The 20,239-nt window shown below is 39.2% G+C and overlaps 2 protein-coding genes across 9 annotated transcripts in view; both read left to right on the top strand.

Annotated features, from left to right (window-relative positions):
* The window catches only part of jakmip3 (Janus kinase and microtubule interacting protein 3), a 36,729-nt gene extending 21,625 nt beyond the window's left edge, over positions 1 to 15,104 (top strand). For 3 of the 7 annotated variants that reach the window (XM_058621701.1, XM_058621698.1, XM_058621694.1), the window contains 4 exons: positions 10 to 243; positions 9,656 to 9,721; positions 9,819 to 9,878; positions 14,079 to 15,103. In XM_058621701.1, coding sequence (XP_058477684.1) covers positions 10 to 243; positions 9,656 to 9,721; positions 9,819 to 9,869 — 351 coding nt within the window. In that variant the 3' untranslated portion in view covers positions 9,870 to 9,878; positions 14,079 to 15,103. Of the gene's footprint in view, positions 1 to 9; positions 244 to 9,655; positions 9,722 to 9,818; positions 9,879 to 14,078 lie in introns of all 7 variants that reach the window. The other 4 variants (XM_058621700.1, XM_058621695.1, XM_058621697.1 and 1 more) reach the window with 3 other exon arrangements.
* A 305-nt stretch (positions 15,105 to 15,409) lies between these two features.
* Positions 15,410 to 20,239, top strand: part of dpysl4 (dihydropyrimidinase like 4) — a 6,690-nt gene continuing 1,860 nt past the window's right edge. The window contains exons 1-11 of one of the 2 annotated variants that reach the window (XM_058621708.1): positions 15,410 to 15,740; positions 16,722 to 16,810; positions 16,911 to 17,095; positions 17,629 to 17,793; positions 18,189 to 18,250; positions 18,343 to 18,423; positions 18,763 to 18,831; positions 18,932 to 19,052; positions 19,135 to 19,291; positions 19,386 to 19,527; positions 19,602 to 19,686. In XM_058621708.1, coding sequence (XP_058477691.1) covers positions 15,516 to 15,740; positions 16,722 to 16,810; positions 16,911 to 17,095; positions 17,629 to 17,793; positions 18,189 to 18,250; positions 18,343 to 18,423; positions 18,763 to 18,831; positions 18,932 to 19,052; positions 19,135 to 19,291; positions 19,386 to 19,527; positions 19,602 to 19,686 — 1,381 coding nt within the window. In that variant the 5' untranslated portion in view covers positions 15,410 to 15,515. Of the gene's footprint in view, positions 15,741 to 16,218; positions 16,373 to 16,721; positions 16,811 to 16,910; positions 17,096 to 17,628; positions 17,794 to 18,188; positions 18,251 to 18,342; positions 18,424 to 18,762; positions 18,832 to 18,931; positions 19,053 to 19,134; positions 19,292 to 19,385; positions 19,528 to 19,601; positions 19,687 to 20,239 lie in introns of those variants that run through there. The other variant, XM_058621709.1, reaches the window with a different exon arrangement.

Here is a 20,239-nt window from a genome sequence, read left to right as displayed (position 1 = left end):
GTGCTGCAGAGGATTCTGGAGCTGGAGGCCATGTTGTTTGAGGCTCTGCAGCAGGAGGCGGAGTCTAGGATGGCAGGATTCAAAGCGGAGGAGCGGCGCCTCTGCGAAACGCTGTCGGAGGAGGAGAGAGAGGAGCTACGGCGAGCCATGGACCAATGGAAACGAAGCGTGATGTGCGAGCTGAGAGAAAGAGACGTCCAGATCCTCCGAGAGAGGATGGAGCTGCTGCAACTCACACAGCAGGTAAACAAGTAAACACGCTTTAAAGTCACAAATAAACACGCTTTAAAGTCACAGGTAAACAAGTAAACACACTTTAAAGTCACAGGTAAACAAGTAAACATGCTTTAAACTCACAAATAAACACACTTTAAAGTCACAGGTAAACAAGTAAACACACTTTAAAGTCACCGGTAAACAAGTAAACACGCTTTAAAGTCACAAATAAACACGCTTTAAAGTCACAGGTAAACAAGTAAACACGCTTTAAATTCACAAATAAACATGCTTTAAAGTCACAGGTAAACAAGTAAACACACTTTAAAGTCACAGGTAAACAAGTAAACATGCTTTAAACTCACAAATAAACACGCTTTAAAGTCACAGGTAAACAAGTAAACATACTTTAAAGTCACAGGTAAACAAGTAAACTGCTTTAAAGTCACAAATAAACACGCTTTAAAGTCACAAATAAACATGCTTTAAAGTCACCGGTAAACAAGTAAACACGCTTTAAAGTCACAAATAAACATGCTTTAAAGTCACCGGTAATCAAGTAAACACGCTTTAAAGTCACAAATAAACATGCTTTAAAGTCACCGGTAAACAAGTAAACACGCTTTAAAGTCACAAATAAACATGCTTTAAAGTCACCGGTAAACAAGTAAACACGCTTTAAAGTCACAAATAAACACGCTTTAAAGTCACCGGTAAACAAGTAAACACGCTTTAAAGTCACAAATAAACATGCTTTAAAGTCACCGGTAAACAAGTAAACACGCTTTAAAGTCACAAATAAACACGCTTTAAAGTCACCGGTAAACAAGTAAACACGCTTTAAAGTCACAAATAAACGCGCTTTAAAGTCACCGGTAAACAAGTAAACACGCTTTAAATTCACAAATAAACATGCTTTAAAGTCACAGGTAAACAAGTAAACACACTTTAAAGTCACAGGTAAACAAGTAAACATGCTTTAAACTCACAAATAAACACGCTTTAAAGTCACAGGTAAACAAGTAAACACACTTTAAAGTCACAGGTAAACAAGTAAACTGCTTTAAAGTCACAAATAAACACGCTTTAAAGTCACAAATAAACATGCTTTAAAGTCACCGGTAAACAAGTAAACATGCTTTAAAGTCACAAATAAACATGCTTTAAAGTCACCGGTAAACAAGTAAACACGCTTTAAATTCACAAATAAACATGCTTTAAAGTCACAGGTAAACAAGTAAACACACTTTAAAGTCACAGGTAAACAAGTAAACATGCTTTAAACTCACAAATAAACACGCTTTAAAGTCACAGGTAAACAAGTAAACACACTTTAAAGTCACAGGTAAACAAGTAAACTGCTTTAAAGTCACAAATAAACACGCTTTAAAGTCACAAATAAACATGCTTTAAAGTCACCGGTAAACAAGTAAACACGCTTTAAAGTCACAAATAAACATGCTTTAAAGTCACAGGTAAACAAGTAAACATGCTTTAAAGTCACAAATAAACATGCTTTAAAGTCACCGGTAAACAAGTAAACACGCTTTAAAGTCACAAATAAACATGCTTTAAAGTCACCGGTAAACAAGTAAACACGCTTTAAAGTCACAAATAAACATGCTTTAAAGTCACAGGTAAACAAGTAAACACGCTTTAAAGTCACAAATAAACATGCTTTAAAGTCACCGGTAAACAAGTAAACACGCTTTAAAGTCACAAATAAACACGCTTTAAAGTCACCGGTAAACAAGTAAACACGCTTTAAAGTCACAAATAAACATGCTTTAAAGTCACCGGTAAACAAGTAAACACGCTTTAAAGTCACAAATAAACATGCTTTAAAGTCACCGGTAAACAAGTAAACACGCTTTAAAGTCACAAATAAACGCGCTTTAAAGTCACCGGTAAACAAGTAAACACGCTTTAAAGTCACAAATAAACGCGCTTTAAAGTCACCGGTAAACAAGTAAACACGCTTTAAAGTCACAATAAATGCGCTTTAAAGTCACCGGTAAACAAGTAAACACGCTTTAAAGTCACAATAAATGCGCTTTAAAGTCACCGGTAAACAAGTAAACACGCTTTAAAGTCACAATAAATGCGCTTTAAAGTCACCGGTACACAAGTAAACACGCTTTAAAGTCAGAAATAAACACGCTTTAAAGTCACCGGTAAACAAGTAAACACGCTTTAAAGTCACAAATAAACACGCTTTAAAGTCACCGGTAAACAAGTAAACACGCTTTAAAGTCACAAATAAACACGCTTTAAAGTCACCGGTAAACAAGTAAACAAGCTTTAAAGTCACAAATAAACACGCTTTAAAGTCACAGGTAAACAAGTAAACACGCTTTAAAGTCACAAGTAAACACGCTTTAAAGTCACAAATAAACACGCTTTAAAGTCACCGGTAAACAAGTAAACACGCTTTAAAGTCACAAATAAACACGCTTTAAAGTCACCGGTAAACAAGTAAACACGCTTTAAAGTCACAAATAAACACGCTTTAAAGTCACAAATAAACATGCTTTAAAGTCACCGGTAAACAAGTAAACACACTTTAAAGTCACAGGTAAACAAGTAAACATGCTTTAAACTCACAAATAAACACGCTTTAAAGTCACAGGTAAACAAGTAAACACACTTTAAAGTCACAGGTAAACAAGTAAACTGCTTTAAAGTCACAAATAAACACGCTTTAAAGTCACAAATAAACATGCTTTAAAGTCACCGGTAAACAAGTAAACACGCTTTAAAGTCACAAATAAACATGCTTTAAAGTCACCGGTAAACAAGTAAACACGCTTTAAAGTCACAAATAAACGCGCTTTAAAGTCACAGGTAAACAAGTAAACACGCTTTAAATTCACAAATAAACATGCTTTAAAGTCACAGGTAAACAAGTAAACACACTTTAAAGTCACAGGTAAACAAGTAAACATGCTTTAAACTCACAAATAAACACGCTTTAAAGTCACAGGTAAACAAGTAAACACACTTTAAAGTCACAGGTAAACAAGTAAACTGCTTTAAAGTCACAAATAAACACGCTTTAAAGTCACAAATAAACATGCTTTAAAGTCACCGGTAAACAAGTAAACATGCTTTAAAGTCACAAATAAACATGCTTTAAAGTCACAGGTAAACAAGTAAACATGCTTTAAAGTCACAAATAAACATGCTTTAAAGTCACCGGTAAACAAGTAAACACGCTTTAAAGTCACAAATAAACATGCTTTAAAGTCACCGGTAAACAAGTAAACACGCTTTAAAGTCACAAATAAACATGCTTTAAAGTCACAGGTAAACAAGTAAACACGCTTTAAAGTCACAAATAAACATGCTTTAAAGTCACCGGTAAACAAGTAAACACGCTTTAAAGTCACAAATAAACACGCTTTAAAGTCACCGGTAAACAAGTAAACACGCTTTAAAGTCACAAATAAACATGCTTTAAAGTCACCGGTAAACAAGTAAACACGCTTTAAAGTCACAAATAAACATGCTTTAAAGTCACCGGTAAACAAGTAAACACGCTTTAAAGTCACAAATAAACGCGCTTTAAAGTCACCGGTAAACAAGTAAACACGCTTTAAAGTCACAAATAAACGCGCTTTAAAGTCACCGGTAAACAAGTAAACACGCTTTAAAGTCACAATAAATGCGCTTTAAAGTCACCGGTAAACAAGTAAACACGCTTTAAAGTCACAATAAATGCGCTTTAAAGTCACCGGTAAACAAGTAAACACGCTTTAAAGTCACAATAAATGCGCTTTAAAGTCACCGGTACACAAGTAAACACGCTTTAAAGTCAGAAATAAACACGCTTTAAAGTCACCGGTAAACAAGTAAACACGCTTTAAAGTCACAAATAAACACGCTTTAAAGTCACCGGTAAACAAGTAAACACGCTTTAAAGTCACAAATAAACACGCTTTAAAGTCACCGGTAAACAAGTAAACAAGCTTTAAAGTCACAAATAAACACGCTTTAAAGTCACAGGTAAACAAGTAAACACGCTTTAAAGTCACAAGTAAACACGCTTTAAAGTCACAAATAAACACGCTTTAAAGTCACCGGTAAACAAGTAAACACGCTTTAAAGTCACAAATAAACACGCTTTAAAGTCACCGGTAAACAAGTAAACACGCTTTAAAGTCACAAATAAACACGCTTTAAAGTCACAAATAAACATGCTTTAAAGTCACCGGTAAACAAGTAAACACACTTTAAAGTCACAGGTAAACAAGTAAACATGCTTTAAACTCACAAATAAACACGCTTTAAAGTCACAGGTAAACAAGTAAACACACTTTAAAGTCACAGGTAAACAAGTAAACTGCTTTAAAGTCACAAATAAACACGCTTTAAAGTCACAAATAAACATGCTTTAAAGTCACCGGTAAACAAGTAAACACGCTTTAAAGTCACAAATAAACATGCTTTAAAGTCACCGGTAAACAAGTAAACACGCTTTAAAGTCACAAATAAACGCGCTTTAAAGTCACAGGTAAACAAGTAAACACGCTTTAAATTCACAAATAAACATGCTTTAAAGTCACAGGTAAACAAGTAAACACACTTTAAAGTCACAGGTAAACAAGTAAACATGCTTTAAACTCACAAATAAACACGCTTTAAAGTCACAGGTAAACAAGTAAACACACTTTAAAGTCACAGGTAAACAAGTAAACTGCTTTAAAGTCACAAATAAACACGCTTTAAAGTCACAAATAAACATGCTTTAAAGTCACCGGTAAACAAGTAAACACGCTTTAAAGTCACAAATAAACATGCTTTAAAGTCACCGGTAAACAAGTAAACACGCTTTAAAGTCACAAATAAACATGCTTTAAAGTCACCGGTAAACAAGTAAACACGCTTTAAAGTCACAAATAAACACGCTTTAAAGTCACCGGTAAACAAGTAAACACGCTTTAAAGTCACAAATAAACACGCTTTAAAGTCACAAATAAACATGCTTTAAAGTCACCGGTAAACAAGTAAACACGCTTTAAAGTCACAAATAAACACGCTTTAAAGTCACCAGTAAACAAGTAAACACGCTTTAAAGTCACAAATAAACACGCTTTAAAGTCACCGGTAAACAAGTAAACAAGCTTTAAAGTCACAAATAAACACGCTTTAAAGTCACAGGTAAACAAGTAAACACGCTTTAAAGTCACAAGTAAACACGCTTTAAAGTCACAAATAAACACGCTTTAAAGTCACCGGTAAACAAGTAAACACGCTTTAAAGTCACAAATAAACACGCTTTAAAGTCACCGGTAAACAAGTAAACACGCTTTAAAGTCACAAATAAACATGCTTTAAAGTCACCGGTAAACAAGTAAACACGCTTTAAAGTCACAAATAAACACGCTTTAAAGTCACAAATAAACACGCTTTAAAGTCACAAATAAACACGCTTTAAAGTCACAAATAAACACGCTTTAAAGTCACAAATAAACACGCTTTAAAGTCACAAGTAAACATGCTTTAAAGTCACAAATAAACACGCTTTAAAGTCACAGGTAAACAAGTAAACACGCTTTAAAGTCACAAATAAACATGCTTTAAAGTCACCGGTAAACAAGTAAACACGCTTTAAAGTCACAAATAAACATGCTTTAAAGTCACCGGTAAACAAGTAAACACGCTTTAAAGTCACAAATAAACATGCTTTAAAGTCACCGGTAAACAAGTAAACACGCTTTAAAGTCACAAATAAACACGCTTTAAAGTCACCGGTAAACAAGTAAACACGCTTTAAAGTCACAAATAAACACGCTTTAAAGTCACAAATAAACATGCTTTAAAGTCACCGGTAAACAAGTAAACACGCTTTAAAGTCACAAATAAACACGCTTTAAAGTCACCAGTAAACAAGTAAACACGCTTTAAAGTCACAAATAAACACGCTTTAAAGTCACCGGTAAACAAGTAAACAAGCTTTAAAGTCACAAATAAACACGCTTTAAAGTCACAGGTAAACAAGTAAACACGCTTTAAAGTCACAAGTAAACACGCTTTAAAGTCACAAATAAACACGCTTTAAAGTCACCGGTAAACAAGTAAACACGCTTTAAAGTCACAAATAAACACGCTTTAAAGTCACCGGTAAACAAGTAAACACGCTTTAAAGTCACAAATAAACATGCTTTAAAGTCACCGGTAAACAAGTAAACACGCTTTAAAGTCACAAATAAACACGCTTTAAAGTCACAAATAAACACGCTTTAAAGTCACAAATAAACATGCTTTAAAGTCACAGGTAAACAAATAAACAAGCTTTAAAGTCACAGGTAAACAAGTAAACATGCTTTAAAGTCACAGGTAAACAAGTAAACATGCTTTAAAGTCACAAATAAACACGCTTTAAAGTCACAGGTAAACAAGTAAACACGCTTTAAACTCACAGGTAAACAAGTAAACATGCTTTAAAATCACAGGTCAACAAGTAAACACGCTTTAAAGTCACATATAAACAAGTAAACACGCTTTAAAGTCACATGTAAACAAGTAAACATGCTTTACAGTCACCGGTAAACAAGTAAACACGCTTTAAAGTCACAAATAAACGCGCTTTAAAGTCACCGGTAAACAAGTAAACACGCTTTAAAGTCACAAATAAACGCGCTTTAAAGTCACCGGTAAACAAGTAAACACGCTTTAAAGTCACAAATAAACACACTTTAAAGTCACCGGTAAACAAGTAAACACGCTTTAAAGTCACAAATAAACACGCTTTAAAGTCACCGGTAAACAAGTAAACACGCTTTAAAGTCACAAATAAACACGCTTTAAAGTCACCGGTAAACAAGTAAACACGCTTTAAAGTCACAAATAAACACGCTTTAAAGTCACCGGTAAACAAGTAAACACGCTTTAAAGTCACAAATAAACGCGCTTTAAAGTCACCGGTAAACAAGTAAACACGCTTTAAAGTCACAAATAAACACGCTTTAAAGTCACAGGTAAACAAGTAAACACGCTTTAAATTCACAAATAAACACGCTTTAAAGTCACCGGTAAACAAGTAAACACGCTTTAAAGTCACAGGTAAACAAGTAAACATGCTTTAAACTCACAAATAAACACGCTTTAAAGTCACCGGTAAACAAGTAAACACACTTTAAAGTCACAGGTAAACAAGTAAACTGCTTTAAAGTCACAAATAAACACGCTTTAAAGTCACAAATAAACATGCTTTAAAGTCACCGGTAAACAAGTAAACACGCTTTAAAGTCACAAATAAACATGCTTTAAAGTCACCGGTAAACAAGTAAACACGCTTTAAAGTCACAAATAAACATGCTTTAAAGTCACCGGTAAACAAGTAAACACACTTTAAAGTCACAAATAAACATGCTTTAAAGTCACCGGTAAACAAGTAAACACGCTTTAAAGTCACAAATAAACACGCTTTAAAGTCACAAATGAACATGCTTTAAAGTCACCGGTAAACAAGTAAACACGCTTTAAAGTCACAAATAAACATGCTTTAAAGTCACAGGTAAACAAGTAAACACGCTTTAAAGTCACAAATAAACATGCTTTAAAGTCACCGGTAAACAAGTAAACACGCTTTAAAGTCACAAATAAACATGGTTTAAAGTCACCGGTAAACAAGTAAACACGCTTTAAAGTCACAAATAAACACGCTTTAAAGTCACCGGTAAACAAGTAAACACGCTTTAAAGTCACAAATAAACACGCTTTAAAGTCACCGGTAAACAAGTAAACACGCTTTAAAGTCACAAATAAACACGCTTTAAAGTCACAAATAAACATGCTTTAAAGTCACCGGTAAACAAGTAAACACGCTTTAAAGTCACAAATAAACATGCTTTAAAGTCACCGGTAAACAAGTAAAAACGCTTTAAAGTCACAAATAAACATGCTTTAAAGTCACCGGTAAACAAGTAAACACGCTTTAAAGTCACAAATAAACATGCTTTAAAGTCACCGGTAAACAAGTAAACGCGCTTTAAAGTCACAAATAAACACGCTTTAAAGTCACCGGTAAACAAGTAAACACGCTTTAAAGTCACAAATAAACACGCTTTAAAGTCACCGGTAAACAAGTAAACACGCTTTAAAGTCACAAATAAACACGCTTTAAAGTCACAAATAAACATGCTCTAAAGTCACAGGTAAACAAGTAAACAAGCTTTAAAGTCACAGGTAAACAAGTAAACATGCTTTAAAGTCACAGGTAAACAAGTAAACATGCTTTAAAGTCACAAATAAACACGCTTTAAAGTCACAGGTAAACAAGTAAACACGCTTTAAACTCACAGGTAAACAAGTAAACATGCTTTAAAATCACAGGTCAACAAGTAAACACGCTTTAAAGTCACATGTAAACAAGTAAACACGCTTTAAAGTCACATGTAAACAAGTAAACACGCTTTAAAGTCACAGGTAAACAAGAAAACACGCTTTAAAGTCACAAATAAACACGCTTTAAAGTCACAGGTAAACAAGTAAACAAGTAAACACGCTTTAAACTCACAAATAAACATGCTTTAAAGTCACAGGTAAACAAGTAAACATGCTTTAAAGTCACAGGTAAACAAGTAAACACACTTTAAAGTCACAGGTAAACAAGTAAACACGCTTTAAAGTCACAGGTAAACAAGTAAACACGCTTTAAAGTCACAGGTAAACAAGTAAACACACTTTAAAGTCACAGGTAAACAAGTAAACATGCTTTAAAGTCACAGGTAAACAAGTAAGCACGCTTTAAAGTCACAGGTAAACAAGTAAACACGCTTTAAAGTCACAAATAAACACGCTTTAAAGTCGCAGGTAAACAAGTAAACATGCTTTAAAGTCACAAATAAACACGCTTTAAAGTCACAGGTAAACAAGTAAACATGCTTTAAACTCACAAATAAATACGCTTTAAAGTCACAGGTAAACAAGTAAACACGCTTTAAACTCACAAATAAACACGCTTTAAAGTCACAGGTAAACAAGTAAACACACTTTAAAGTCGCAAATAAACACGCTTTAAAGTCACAGGTAAACAAGTAAACACGCTTTAAAGTCACAGGTAAACAAGTAAACACGCTTTAAAGTCACAGGTAAACAAGTAAACACGCTTTAAAGTCACAGGTCAACAAGTAAACATTCTTTAAAGTCACAGGTAAACAAGTAAACATTCTTTAAAGTCACAGGTAAACAAGTAAACACACTTTAAAGTCACGGTAAACAAGTAAACACACTTTAAAGTCACAGGTAAACAAGTAAACATTCTTTAAAGTCACAGGTAAACAAGTAAACACGCTTTAAAGTCACAGGTAAACAAGTAAACATTCTTTAAAGTCACAGGTAAACAAGTAAACACGCTTTAAAGTCACAGGTAAACAAGTAAACACACTTTAAAGTCACAGAGGTAAACAAGTAAACTTGTGTTTGTGTTTGACAGAGAAACAAGGAGCTGGAGGAGTTTATAGAAACACAGAAACGACAGATCAAAGAGCTGGAGGAGAAGGTAGAGCATCATTTATCATCATGGTTACAGGAGGAGGATTTTCATCATCATCTTCATCATCACCTGATCTAACTCTCTTCTTCATCTTCTCTTCCAGTTCCTCTTCCTCTTTCTCTTCTTCTCTCTGGCCTTCATCCTGTGGTCGTAAAAACAGCAGGTGACACACACACACACACTGATCTAATAATCTTGTTGCGTATATATATATATATACACATGTATATATATATATATATATATGTGTGTATATATATATATATATATACGTATATAAGATACTGACGGCCGTTATGTTGTGGTTTCGGGCACGCTGCAAAACACACCGGTGCTGTTAGTCTCTATTAATGCGCCTTCGTGGGATGATGACCAGTTTTTCATAAGGCTTTTTGCTAAAATCCCAAACTTAGACAGTCACCGTATAATTATGGGTGGGGATTTCAATCTGGTTCAGGATGTGAGTTTAGACAGGTCCTCTTCTACCCAAATTCCACGATCCAAATCAGCAGAGGTGGTGAGGAGTTATGCTTCTCAGTTGGGGATTTCGGATCCCTGGAGATTTAGTAACCCTCAAAGCAGAGCTTTCTCATTCTTTTCACACGTACACCATACATTTTCTCGCATTGACTTTTTCTTAGTTGACAATAATCATTGTGTCAAAGCATGTAAATACCACCCTATAACCATATCAGATCATGCCCCAACTTCAGTGGACATTAGCTTCCCACATGGTACAACCCGCCCTCCACCATGGAGGTTTAGCTCCCACTTGCTGGTGGATAATACGTTCAAGGACTTTGTTGCTGCACAAATCCGCTCCTATATTGAACTAAACGATACTCCAGGCATTAGTAGTAACATTTTGTGGGAGGCACTTAAAGCTACAGTTCGTGGACAGGTGATATCCTGTATTTCTCAGATGAGAAGGGCTGACAGAGCTAGGTTAGTGGAGATTGCAGAGGATTTACTCAAACTTGATGAAATTTACTCGACTTCTCCATCCCACACCCTCTACAAAAACGGCTTCTATTACACTCAGAGCATGATCTGCTGATGACACATATAGTGGAGAGACAACTTAGACAAACCAAACAACGCTTCTTTGAACAGGGAGACAAAGCTGGGAGACTCTTGGCACAACAGGCTCGTGCAGCTAGCGCATCTAGAATAATCTCTAAAATCAAATTACCAGACGGTAGTTACACCTCTGTCCCAATTGATCTTAACAGAGTTTTCTCTGAATTCTACACCAAATTGTACACCTCTAAGAGCCCCCCAATCACTATGACGGCCCCCGACCCCCTAGAATCCCTACCCTATCTGCAAGTCGATGCAAACCTGGCGAGGGAATTGGGAAGACCTGTCTCCTCTCTGGAGATACAAGAGGCAATCAAATCCATGCAGAACGGGAAATCACCCGGGCCAGGCGGCTTCACTGTTGAATTTTATAAGGCATTTTCAGCATTATTGGCCCCTGTGTGAACAAGAATGTTTAATGATTCCTTTGAGGAAGGCCGACTGCCAGTAACTCTGTCAGAGGCATCAATTTCACTACAGAGATCCCACTTTTTGTGGCAGCTACAGACCAGTCTCACTTTTGAATGTTGATTATAAGATTCTGACAAAGATTCTTTCCCTCCGCCTCCAGAAGGTGATGTCATCCATAATTTCATTTGACCAGACAGGATTCATGTCAGGGAGACGTCCCTTTTTTAACACCAGAAGGCTGCTTAACATCATCTTTACACGTGCATCAGACACTCCAGAAATTGTAGTGGCACTCGACGCAGAAAAAGCCTTCGATAGGGTGGAGTGGGGCTATTTGTTCTGTGTCTTATGGAAATTTGGTTTTGATCCTAAGTGTATATCCTGGATTAAACTTATGTATGCTACCCCATTAGCTTCGGTAAATACTAATGGCCATATTTTCCTCTCCAACGGGGGACCCGGCAAGGGTGTCCACTCTCGCCCCTCGAGCCACCTGGCTTAGAAATCAACATGAGTTTGAAGGTATCGCCCGTTATGGCTTGGTCCACAAACTTTCTCTATATGCTGACGACCCTTTGTTGTTTATTTCAAACCCCTCATCCTCTCTTCCTCCGATATTGTCAATTTTAGATCAGTTTGGTCGCCTCTCAGGGTATAAATGAAACATTCAAAAAAGCAAAGTGTTCTTTGTTAACAATTTGCCGAGGTCACTCCCACAGACCACATTCCCTTTTAAGATAGCTGGAGAGGGATTTAAATATCTGGGGGTATTTGTTCCTAGCTCTTTCAGGGAACTGTTCCCTAAGAACTTCCAGCCACTGTTAGACAAGTGTAAATCGGATTTGTCCAGATGGGCAGCCCTTCCTTTATCTGTGGCGGGACGGGTTAATCTCGTCAAGATGTTTATCCTTCCCAAATTTCTGTACTTGTTTCAACATATTCCAATCTGCCTCAACAAATCTTTCTTTGCTAACCTGGACCGACAGTTCAATGCTTTTATCTGGCAGAATAAGCCAGCTCGGATCAAAAAATCCAGCCTTCAGCTCCCCACATCTGAAGGGGTATTGGCACTTCCGAACTTTGTCATTATTTTTGGGCCTGCAACATCACTAAACTACTACACTGGATCCAGTGCAGTCTTTGTGACACCTGCCCACCTTGGGCTCACACTGAAATGTCATCATCCCACTGCTCTCTACACTCTGTGATTTGCTCACAGCTGTCCATATGTGTTCATAAGTTGTCGCACAACCCGGTTGTCACCAACACAATTAGATCTTGGCTTCAGTTGAGGAAACAATACAGTCTGCTTAGGGCTTCAGCCCGTACTCCAATCTTGAATAATCACTCATTTCTCATCCTGCTCTGACCCCACTTTTCGCACATGGTCGAACAAAGGCCTCAAAACACTTAACGACTTGTATGAGTGACACCTTTTCGTCTTTCGTGTCTTTGTCAGCTAAGTACAATTTGCCCAATAGCCACTTTTTTTGATTCCTCCATGTAAGACACTTAATCTAAAAGCAGTTTCCAGACTTTCCGAACCGCCCCCCTGAAGCGGAAATTGACCAATTTCTCTACCTTGATGCTGATCAGAAAAGACTGATTTCCACCATCTTTTGTCCAGTCCCCACGGCATCACTTAAGGGTTTGTGGGAGCAGGAATTAGGGGTGGGCATAGATGACGACCAGTGGAGAAGCGTTTTAAAACTGGTCCACTCCTCATTCATATGTGCCAGACATGGCCTTTTACAATGTAAAGTGCTCCATAGAGCCCACTATACCAATGCTAAATTGGCTAGAATATATTTTGCTTGTCACCGTTGCAGACAGTCTCCAGCTGACCATTCGCACATGTTCTGGTTGTGTTCAAGGCTGTTTAACTTCTGGTCAGCTATATTTAAGACTCTTGAACAGACCCTTGACATGATTTTGGAGCCAAACCCCCTCACTGCCCTTTTTGGTCTACCACCAACTGAAAACTTGTCTGGTTCTGCAAAGCGTGTCATTGCCTTCATCACTCTGCTAGCCAGGCGTACTATTCTTCTCAGATGGAAGCAGGCTTCCCCCCCAACTCATAATACATGGTTACAGGAAGTTTTACGTTGTCTACAGCTAGAGAAGTTGAGATCCTCACAAATGGGATCTGGGACATCCTTTCAGAAGGACCTGGGACCCTCTGTTAGCCCTGATTAGCGACAAGCTTACCATCACCCGACGATGCTGAGTCCACCCCTTAGGCAGAGTTGAACAATGGAGTGAGATCCCCCGCCCCCTTCTAATTTTTAATTTTTATATATTTTTTTTATTTCTTATTTATTTATGTATTTAATTAATTATTTTTCAGTCATTGATGTTTTTTTAATTCATGTATGTGTGTATGAATGTTTATTCTGTATGAATGTATGTGTATGTCATGTTGTACCTGCACTAATCACCATTCAGTGGTGGCTTCACCATAACCTCATCGGGAAGTTGGAGGGTGGGCATTGGGAGGGTATGGGGGTTATTGTTGGGGTTTTCTTTTCCTTTCTTTCTTGATAAGTTTCAGTTTACCGTGCAAACGTCATATTAATACTGCCTTGTGTATATTACCTTGCTTTGTCTGGAGAAGAAAAAACTAATAAAAAGATTGGTATAATATATATATACACAGTATATATATACATATATGTGTATATATGTATATATATATATGTATATCCACAGTATATATATATATATATATGTATATATATATACACAGTATATATGTATATATATATATATGTATATCCACAGTATATATATATATATATATATATATAAATATATATATACACACACAGTATATACTGCTTGTTACATCGTTAACGTTTTGTCTGTGCTGCAGTGTCTTCAGGCTTCCACAGGGGGGCGTGTCCAGAGGACCAGCTCACTGGCTTCACTGCCCCACTCAGCAGCCAATCAGAGCAGAGCGCAGCTGTCAGCTGGCTCGCCACAGTGCCGCCGCTCCGGATGGAGGGGTCGACCAAGGAGGAGGAGCTTCCGAGGCGAGGCGCTAACGAGCTTAACGAGCTTCCTGTCAGGGTTTGTTTGAACAGTGAGCGCGTGCTCTCAGTGTTCACTGACTGTGACATCACAGGTGACATCACTGATGACATCACTGTGACACACCAGACTGGTTCAGTTGAATGAAACTTTGTTCTGATTGGCTGTCGCACCTGCAGTCAGTGTGTGTGTGTGTGTGTGTGTGTGTGTGTGTGTGTGCTCACAGTGATGAAGAAAGTAGGTCAGAGCTTCACAAACATGACTGGAGGATTTTACAGAACTGAACTGAAGATTATATTGTATTAAATGATAATGTATTATATAAAATGATATAAAATGATATTATATGATATGAAATGATTGTCATGTATCTAATGAGTTGTTTTTGAAGTGTTCATGTGTTAAATCATTATTTTTAAACCATATTGGTTTTTTGTCTTTTTAATCATTGAAGTTATTTGAAGTTTCATGTTTTTTTTCCATGAATGATTCGATTTTAAACTTTTGAGGTGAAACTATCAAAACGTGGTCGTCAACGGCAACGAAAACAAACAACAACAAAACGTCACTTTTCAGATTCCACAGGATATTTTTGTATCTGCACTGTGAGTCTGAACATGTGACGAGTCTGACTGTGATGTCATCGATCTTCCATCAATGTCATCTATGATCAGTGATCTATGATCGATCACAGGATCTATGATCAGGATCTAGGATCTATGATCAGTGATCTGTGATTGATCACAGGATCTATGATCAGTGATCGGTGATCGATGACATTTAAGACAAATTCTGTTTGTGTTTTATTAACAAGAATGAAAACAAATCACAGATCAATAAAAAGAGAAAACAATTGTAATGTATTTGTGTGTCTGTTAACTTCAGTGTGTGTGTGTGTGTGTGTGAGAGAGATAAAGTGAATCTGACAGAAGAGACTGAGTTTGAGAACATCGACATAGATGAGCACTGACCTGTGTGTGTGTGTGTGTGTGTGTGTCTGGTCATGTGACCCGTCTCTAGTAACCAGTCACAGTTTTTTGATTGTCGTTCACATGAATCTGTATCACGTAACCATGACGGTCATGTGATGATTGACGGAGAATAACTGCTGCTGTTTGCTGTAGATTGAGTTTCCTCTTTTCCTCGTGTGTCAGCTGCTCGTTTGTTTTCTTGTTGTTTGAAGAAGGGAAGAAGTTTGCAGGTCATTTCTTCATCTTCCTCTGATTTGTTCTTCCCAGTTCCTCGTCCTCCTCTCTCTTCGTCTCAGATCAGCTCCATCATGTCTGAGTGCAGCTTCTCTCAGGACGATGACTCCTCGTGTCTCCTCTCGCGCCTCGGCTCAGCGTCTCCTCGGCCTCGGATGAAGTATGGTGGGATGTTCTGCAGCGTTGAAGGAGCGTTTGAGAACAAAACACTCAACTTTGAGTCGTTCACTCCACGAACACAGCGACGGCGAGCTGATGATGGGGGAGGACACACCCGAGAAAACTACGGCAAGAGAGAGGTTCATTCTGTTTTACTCTTTTAATGTGTGTCAATTCTGACAAATACAGATATTAAATGAGTTTAACTTGGAAGATAATCTGATTATATGCAGCAGAGTCGTTGTTTGTCAACAAACAATCAAACTTTATATTCAATTAATGTGAAATACACATAATTCCGGCAATTTATTTGAAAATCTGGCATTTGATTTTGAAAATCTGGCATTTGATTTTGAAAATCTGACATTTGAATTTGGAAATCTGATATTTCATTCTTTAACTTTGACATTGGATTGGATTTTATTTTGAAAATCTGACATGCTAGAACTGATATTTTATTTTGAAATTACAGCATCTTATTCTGAAACTCTGATATTTTATTTTGAAACTCTTAGATTTTATTTTGAAACTCTTAGATTTTATTTTGAAACTCTTAGATGTTATTCCGCCATTGCAGCATCTTATTCTGAAAATCGGACGTTTTATTTTGCAAATCTATAACGGAAGTAGGTTGTGTGACTGTCAGCAGCGTGACGTCACAATTGACAGACACAACAATAGCAGGCGGTGTTAGCGCGACTGAAAGCGATCAGCCGATCACAGATCGATCAGGATGTCGTTCCAGAACAAGAAGAGCAGTGCGAGGTCCGGGGTACGTACCGAACCGAGCCGAGCAGAGCCGAACGGAGCCGAGCGGAGCCGAGCCGCAGTAACCGGGACACGGCGTCAGGAGGGAGGATGCTCGTGCTCCACCTGTCAGTCATCGCTGTTAGAATCAGGCCCACATGTCCCGGTCTGTTCGGCTCGGCTCAGCTCGTTTCTGTTCGGTTCTGCTCGGCTCGGCTCCATGTTTAAACTGTTCCGTTAATGTGTGTGTGTGTGTTGTACTTGATTGAGGATAAAAGTGGGCCAGACGTCACGTGACTCTAGTTTTAGTGACGTCACATTAGGCCAGTCATTGATTGATTGACTGTTTTACCCAGCATTCTTTGCGTGTGCAGGGCGACCGTCTGCTGGTCAAAGGAGGAAAAATCGTCAACGACGACCAGTCGTTCTATGGCGACGTTTACGTGGAGGACGGCGTCATCAAGTATCAATAATCAATAATCACTACTATCAATAATATTATACTGTGACCCCTGACCTCCAGGTGTCACTGTCTCTGACATCACTTCCTGTGTCTCACTCAGACAGATCGGTGAGAACCTGATCGTCCCGTCCGGAGTGAGGACGGTGGACGCGTACGGTCAGCTGGTCATTCCAGGGGGCGTCGACGCCAACACCAGCCTGCAGGGGGCGACGAGAGGCATGAGCCCAGCTGACGACTTCACTCGGGGAACCAGGGCGGCGCTGAGGGGCGGGACCACCACCATCAGTCAGTACTAATCAATCTGTCAATCAGTCAGTACTAATCGATCAGTCAGTCAATATTAATCAATATGTCAATCAGTCAGTACTAATCGATCAGTCAGTCAATATTAATCAATATGTCAATCAGTCAGGGAACCAGGGCCACGCTGAGGGGCGGGACCATAGACGTATATAAAGGCTGGATGTCTGAGGGCGGAGTGTGGAACGTCCACACAGGGCGGCCATCTTGCCACAGTCAGCTCGCTCACTCATCACTTGTGTTAGCTGACTGTGGCAAGATGGCCGCCCTGTGTGGACGTTCCAGCCCTCAGACATCCAGCCTTTATATACGTCTATGGGCGGGACCACCACCGTCACTCAGTACTAATCAAACTGTACTGATCGGTCAGTAATCGATCAGTCAGACATTAATGATTGATCAGTATTGACTGTGCGTCAACTGTGTTCACCGTTGACCTCTGACCTCTGTGCTGTGTTCACCATTGACCTCTGTGCTGTGTTCACCGTTGACCTCTGACCTCTGTGCTGTTTTCACAGTTGACCACCTGCTGGTTGAACCAGGTACTAGTTTACTGACTGCGTTTGATCAGTGGAAGGAGACGGCGGAGGAAACGTCGTGCTGCGACTTCTCTCTTCACCTGGACGTCGCACGCTGGCACGACGGCCTGCAGGAGGAGCTAGAGACACTCGTCAAAGACAAAGGTCCATTTAAACTGCAGTACTGTGTGTGTATTTACTGCAGTAGTGTGTGTATTTACTGCAGTACTGTGTGTGTATTTACTGCAGTAGTGTGTGTATTTACTGCAGTACTGTGTGTGTATCTAATGCAGTACTGTGTGTATATTTACTGCAGTACTGTGTGTGTATTTACTGCAGTACTGTGTGTGTATTTACTGCAGTACTGTGTGTGTATTTACTGCAGTACTGTGTGTGTATTTACTGCAGTACTGTGTGTGTATTTACTGCAGTAGTGTGTGTGTATTTACTGCAGTAGTGTGTGTATTTACTGCAGTAGTGTGTGTATTTACTGCAGTACTGTGTGTGTATTTACTGCAGTAGTGTGTGTGTATTTACTGCAGTCGTGTGTGTATTTTCAGGTGTGAACTCCTTCCTCTTCTTCATGACGTACAAAGATAAATATCAGAGCTCAGATTCTCAGGTAAACCATGAACACAGTTATTGTTAATGTGATTTATTATCGTTGTGTTTTTCTTCCTGTAATTTCACCTGTGCTTGTTTCCATGGTTACAGCTCTACGAGGCGTTCGGGGTCCTGCGGGATCTTGGAGCGATCGCACAGGTTCACGCTGAGAATGGTGACATCATTGATGAGGTAATAACTGGGTTTACCTTTTATTGTTAACTGGTTTAAATTGGTTTGGACTGGATTACAGGAGATTACACTAGAATATCTTTAAACTGGATGAAACTGGATTAAACATTTTGAACAGCTGTAAATGGTTTTAAACTGGAATAATCTGGAGTAAACTGGAGTAAATTAAAAATACAAAATAATTCTTAATTGAGGGATTGATAAATGCTATGCTAGTGTAGCCTTTTAGCTCTTTTTAGCTAATCTGGATTATGCTAAATTAAACTGTAAATTAACTGGATAAAACTGGTGTAATCTGGATTAAACTGGATTAAACAGGTTTGAACTGTCATATTTCAGGAGCAGAAGAAGGTTCTGTCTCTGGGCATCACTGGACCTGAAGGACACGTGTTGTCTCACCCTGAGGAGGTAAACACACCTGAGACGTCAGGATTAAAATCTGATGGGATTAATAACATCCAGCAGGTAGCGTCACAGGTGTGTGTGTGTGTGTGTGTGTGTGTTACAGGTGGAGACGGAGGCCGTATATCGAGCCATCACCATCGCCAAACAGGCCAACTGTCCGCTGTACGTTACCAAGGTGATGAGCAAATCTGCTGCTGATGTCATCGCTAACTCCAGGAAGAAAGGTGATGACGTCATCATTTTTTAAATCCAGATTAGGTTCAGATTAGAGAAGGATAACGTGTGTGGTCCCGTCTCTGTCCTCAGGTATCGTCGTGTACGGTGAGCCAATCACAGCCGGCCTCTGCACTGACGGCTCTCAGTATTGGTCCAGAGATTGGGCGACAGCGGCGGCGCTGGTCATGAGCCCGCCCCTGAACCCCGACCCTTCAACTCCACACTATCTCACCTCCATGTTAGCATGGTTAGCTGGACTTCTTCTTTGTTAGCATGATTAGCATACGTGGACTCCTCCTCCCCCAGGTGAAGCAGACTGTGCCTGTTGCGTGTCATTTCAGCGGCGACCTGCAGGTGGCGTCGAGCGCTCACACCGGCTTCTCCACGTCTCAGAAAGCTGTGGGAAAAGACGACTTCACTCTGATCCCCGAGGGCACGACGGGCATCGAGGAGAGGATGTCTGTGGTGTGGGACAGAGCTGTGGTGAGATCATGTGACCTTTGACCCTTTACATTCAGCGGAGGACATTCTGACTGTCTCTCTGTCTTTTGTCTCAGGCCACAGGAAAGATGGACGAAAACGAGTTTGTCGCAGTGACGAGCACCAACGCTGCCAAAGTCTTCAACATGTACCCGAGGAAAGGTGAGAGACACGCGAGAGACATGCGACACGTGAGAGACAAACAAGACACACGAGAGACACACGAGAGACATGTGACAGACAAGCGAGACACATGAGAGAGACACGAGACACGCAAGAGACATGTGCAAGATATGCAACACGTGAGAGACATGTGAGACATGAGAGAGAGACATGTGATTGACATATGCGAGACATGTGAGAGACACGTGCGAGACACGAGACATGCAAGAGACACGTGCAACACGATACACGTGAGAGACGAGCGAGACACGAGAGAGACATGTGCAAATTATGCGACACGTGAGAGACATGTGAGACATGTGAGACATGCGAGCGAGACATGTGAGAGACAAGCGAGAGACACGAGACATGCAAGAGACACGTGCAACACGAGACACATGCGAGACACGAGACATGTGCGAGACACGAGACATGCGAGAGACATGCGACACTTGAGAGACAAGCGAGATACGCGACATGCGAGAGATACGCGACATGCGAGAGACACGAGACGTGAGAGAGACAAGACATGCGAGAGACATGTGAGAGACAT

Source organism: Solea solea, chromosome 21 (assembly GCF_958295425.1).
Source record: "Solea solea chromosome 21, fSolSol10.1, whole genome shotgun sequence".
In the NCBI taxonomy this organism is placed as follows: domain Eukaryota; kingdom Metazoa; phylum Chordata; class Actinopteri; order Pleuronectiformes; family Soleidae; genus Solea; species Solea solea.
This window is presented reverse-complemented; position numbering and strand designations above follow the sequence as displayed.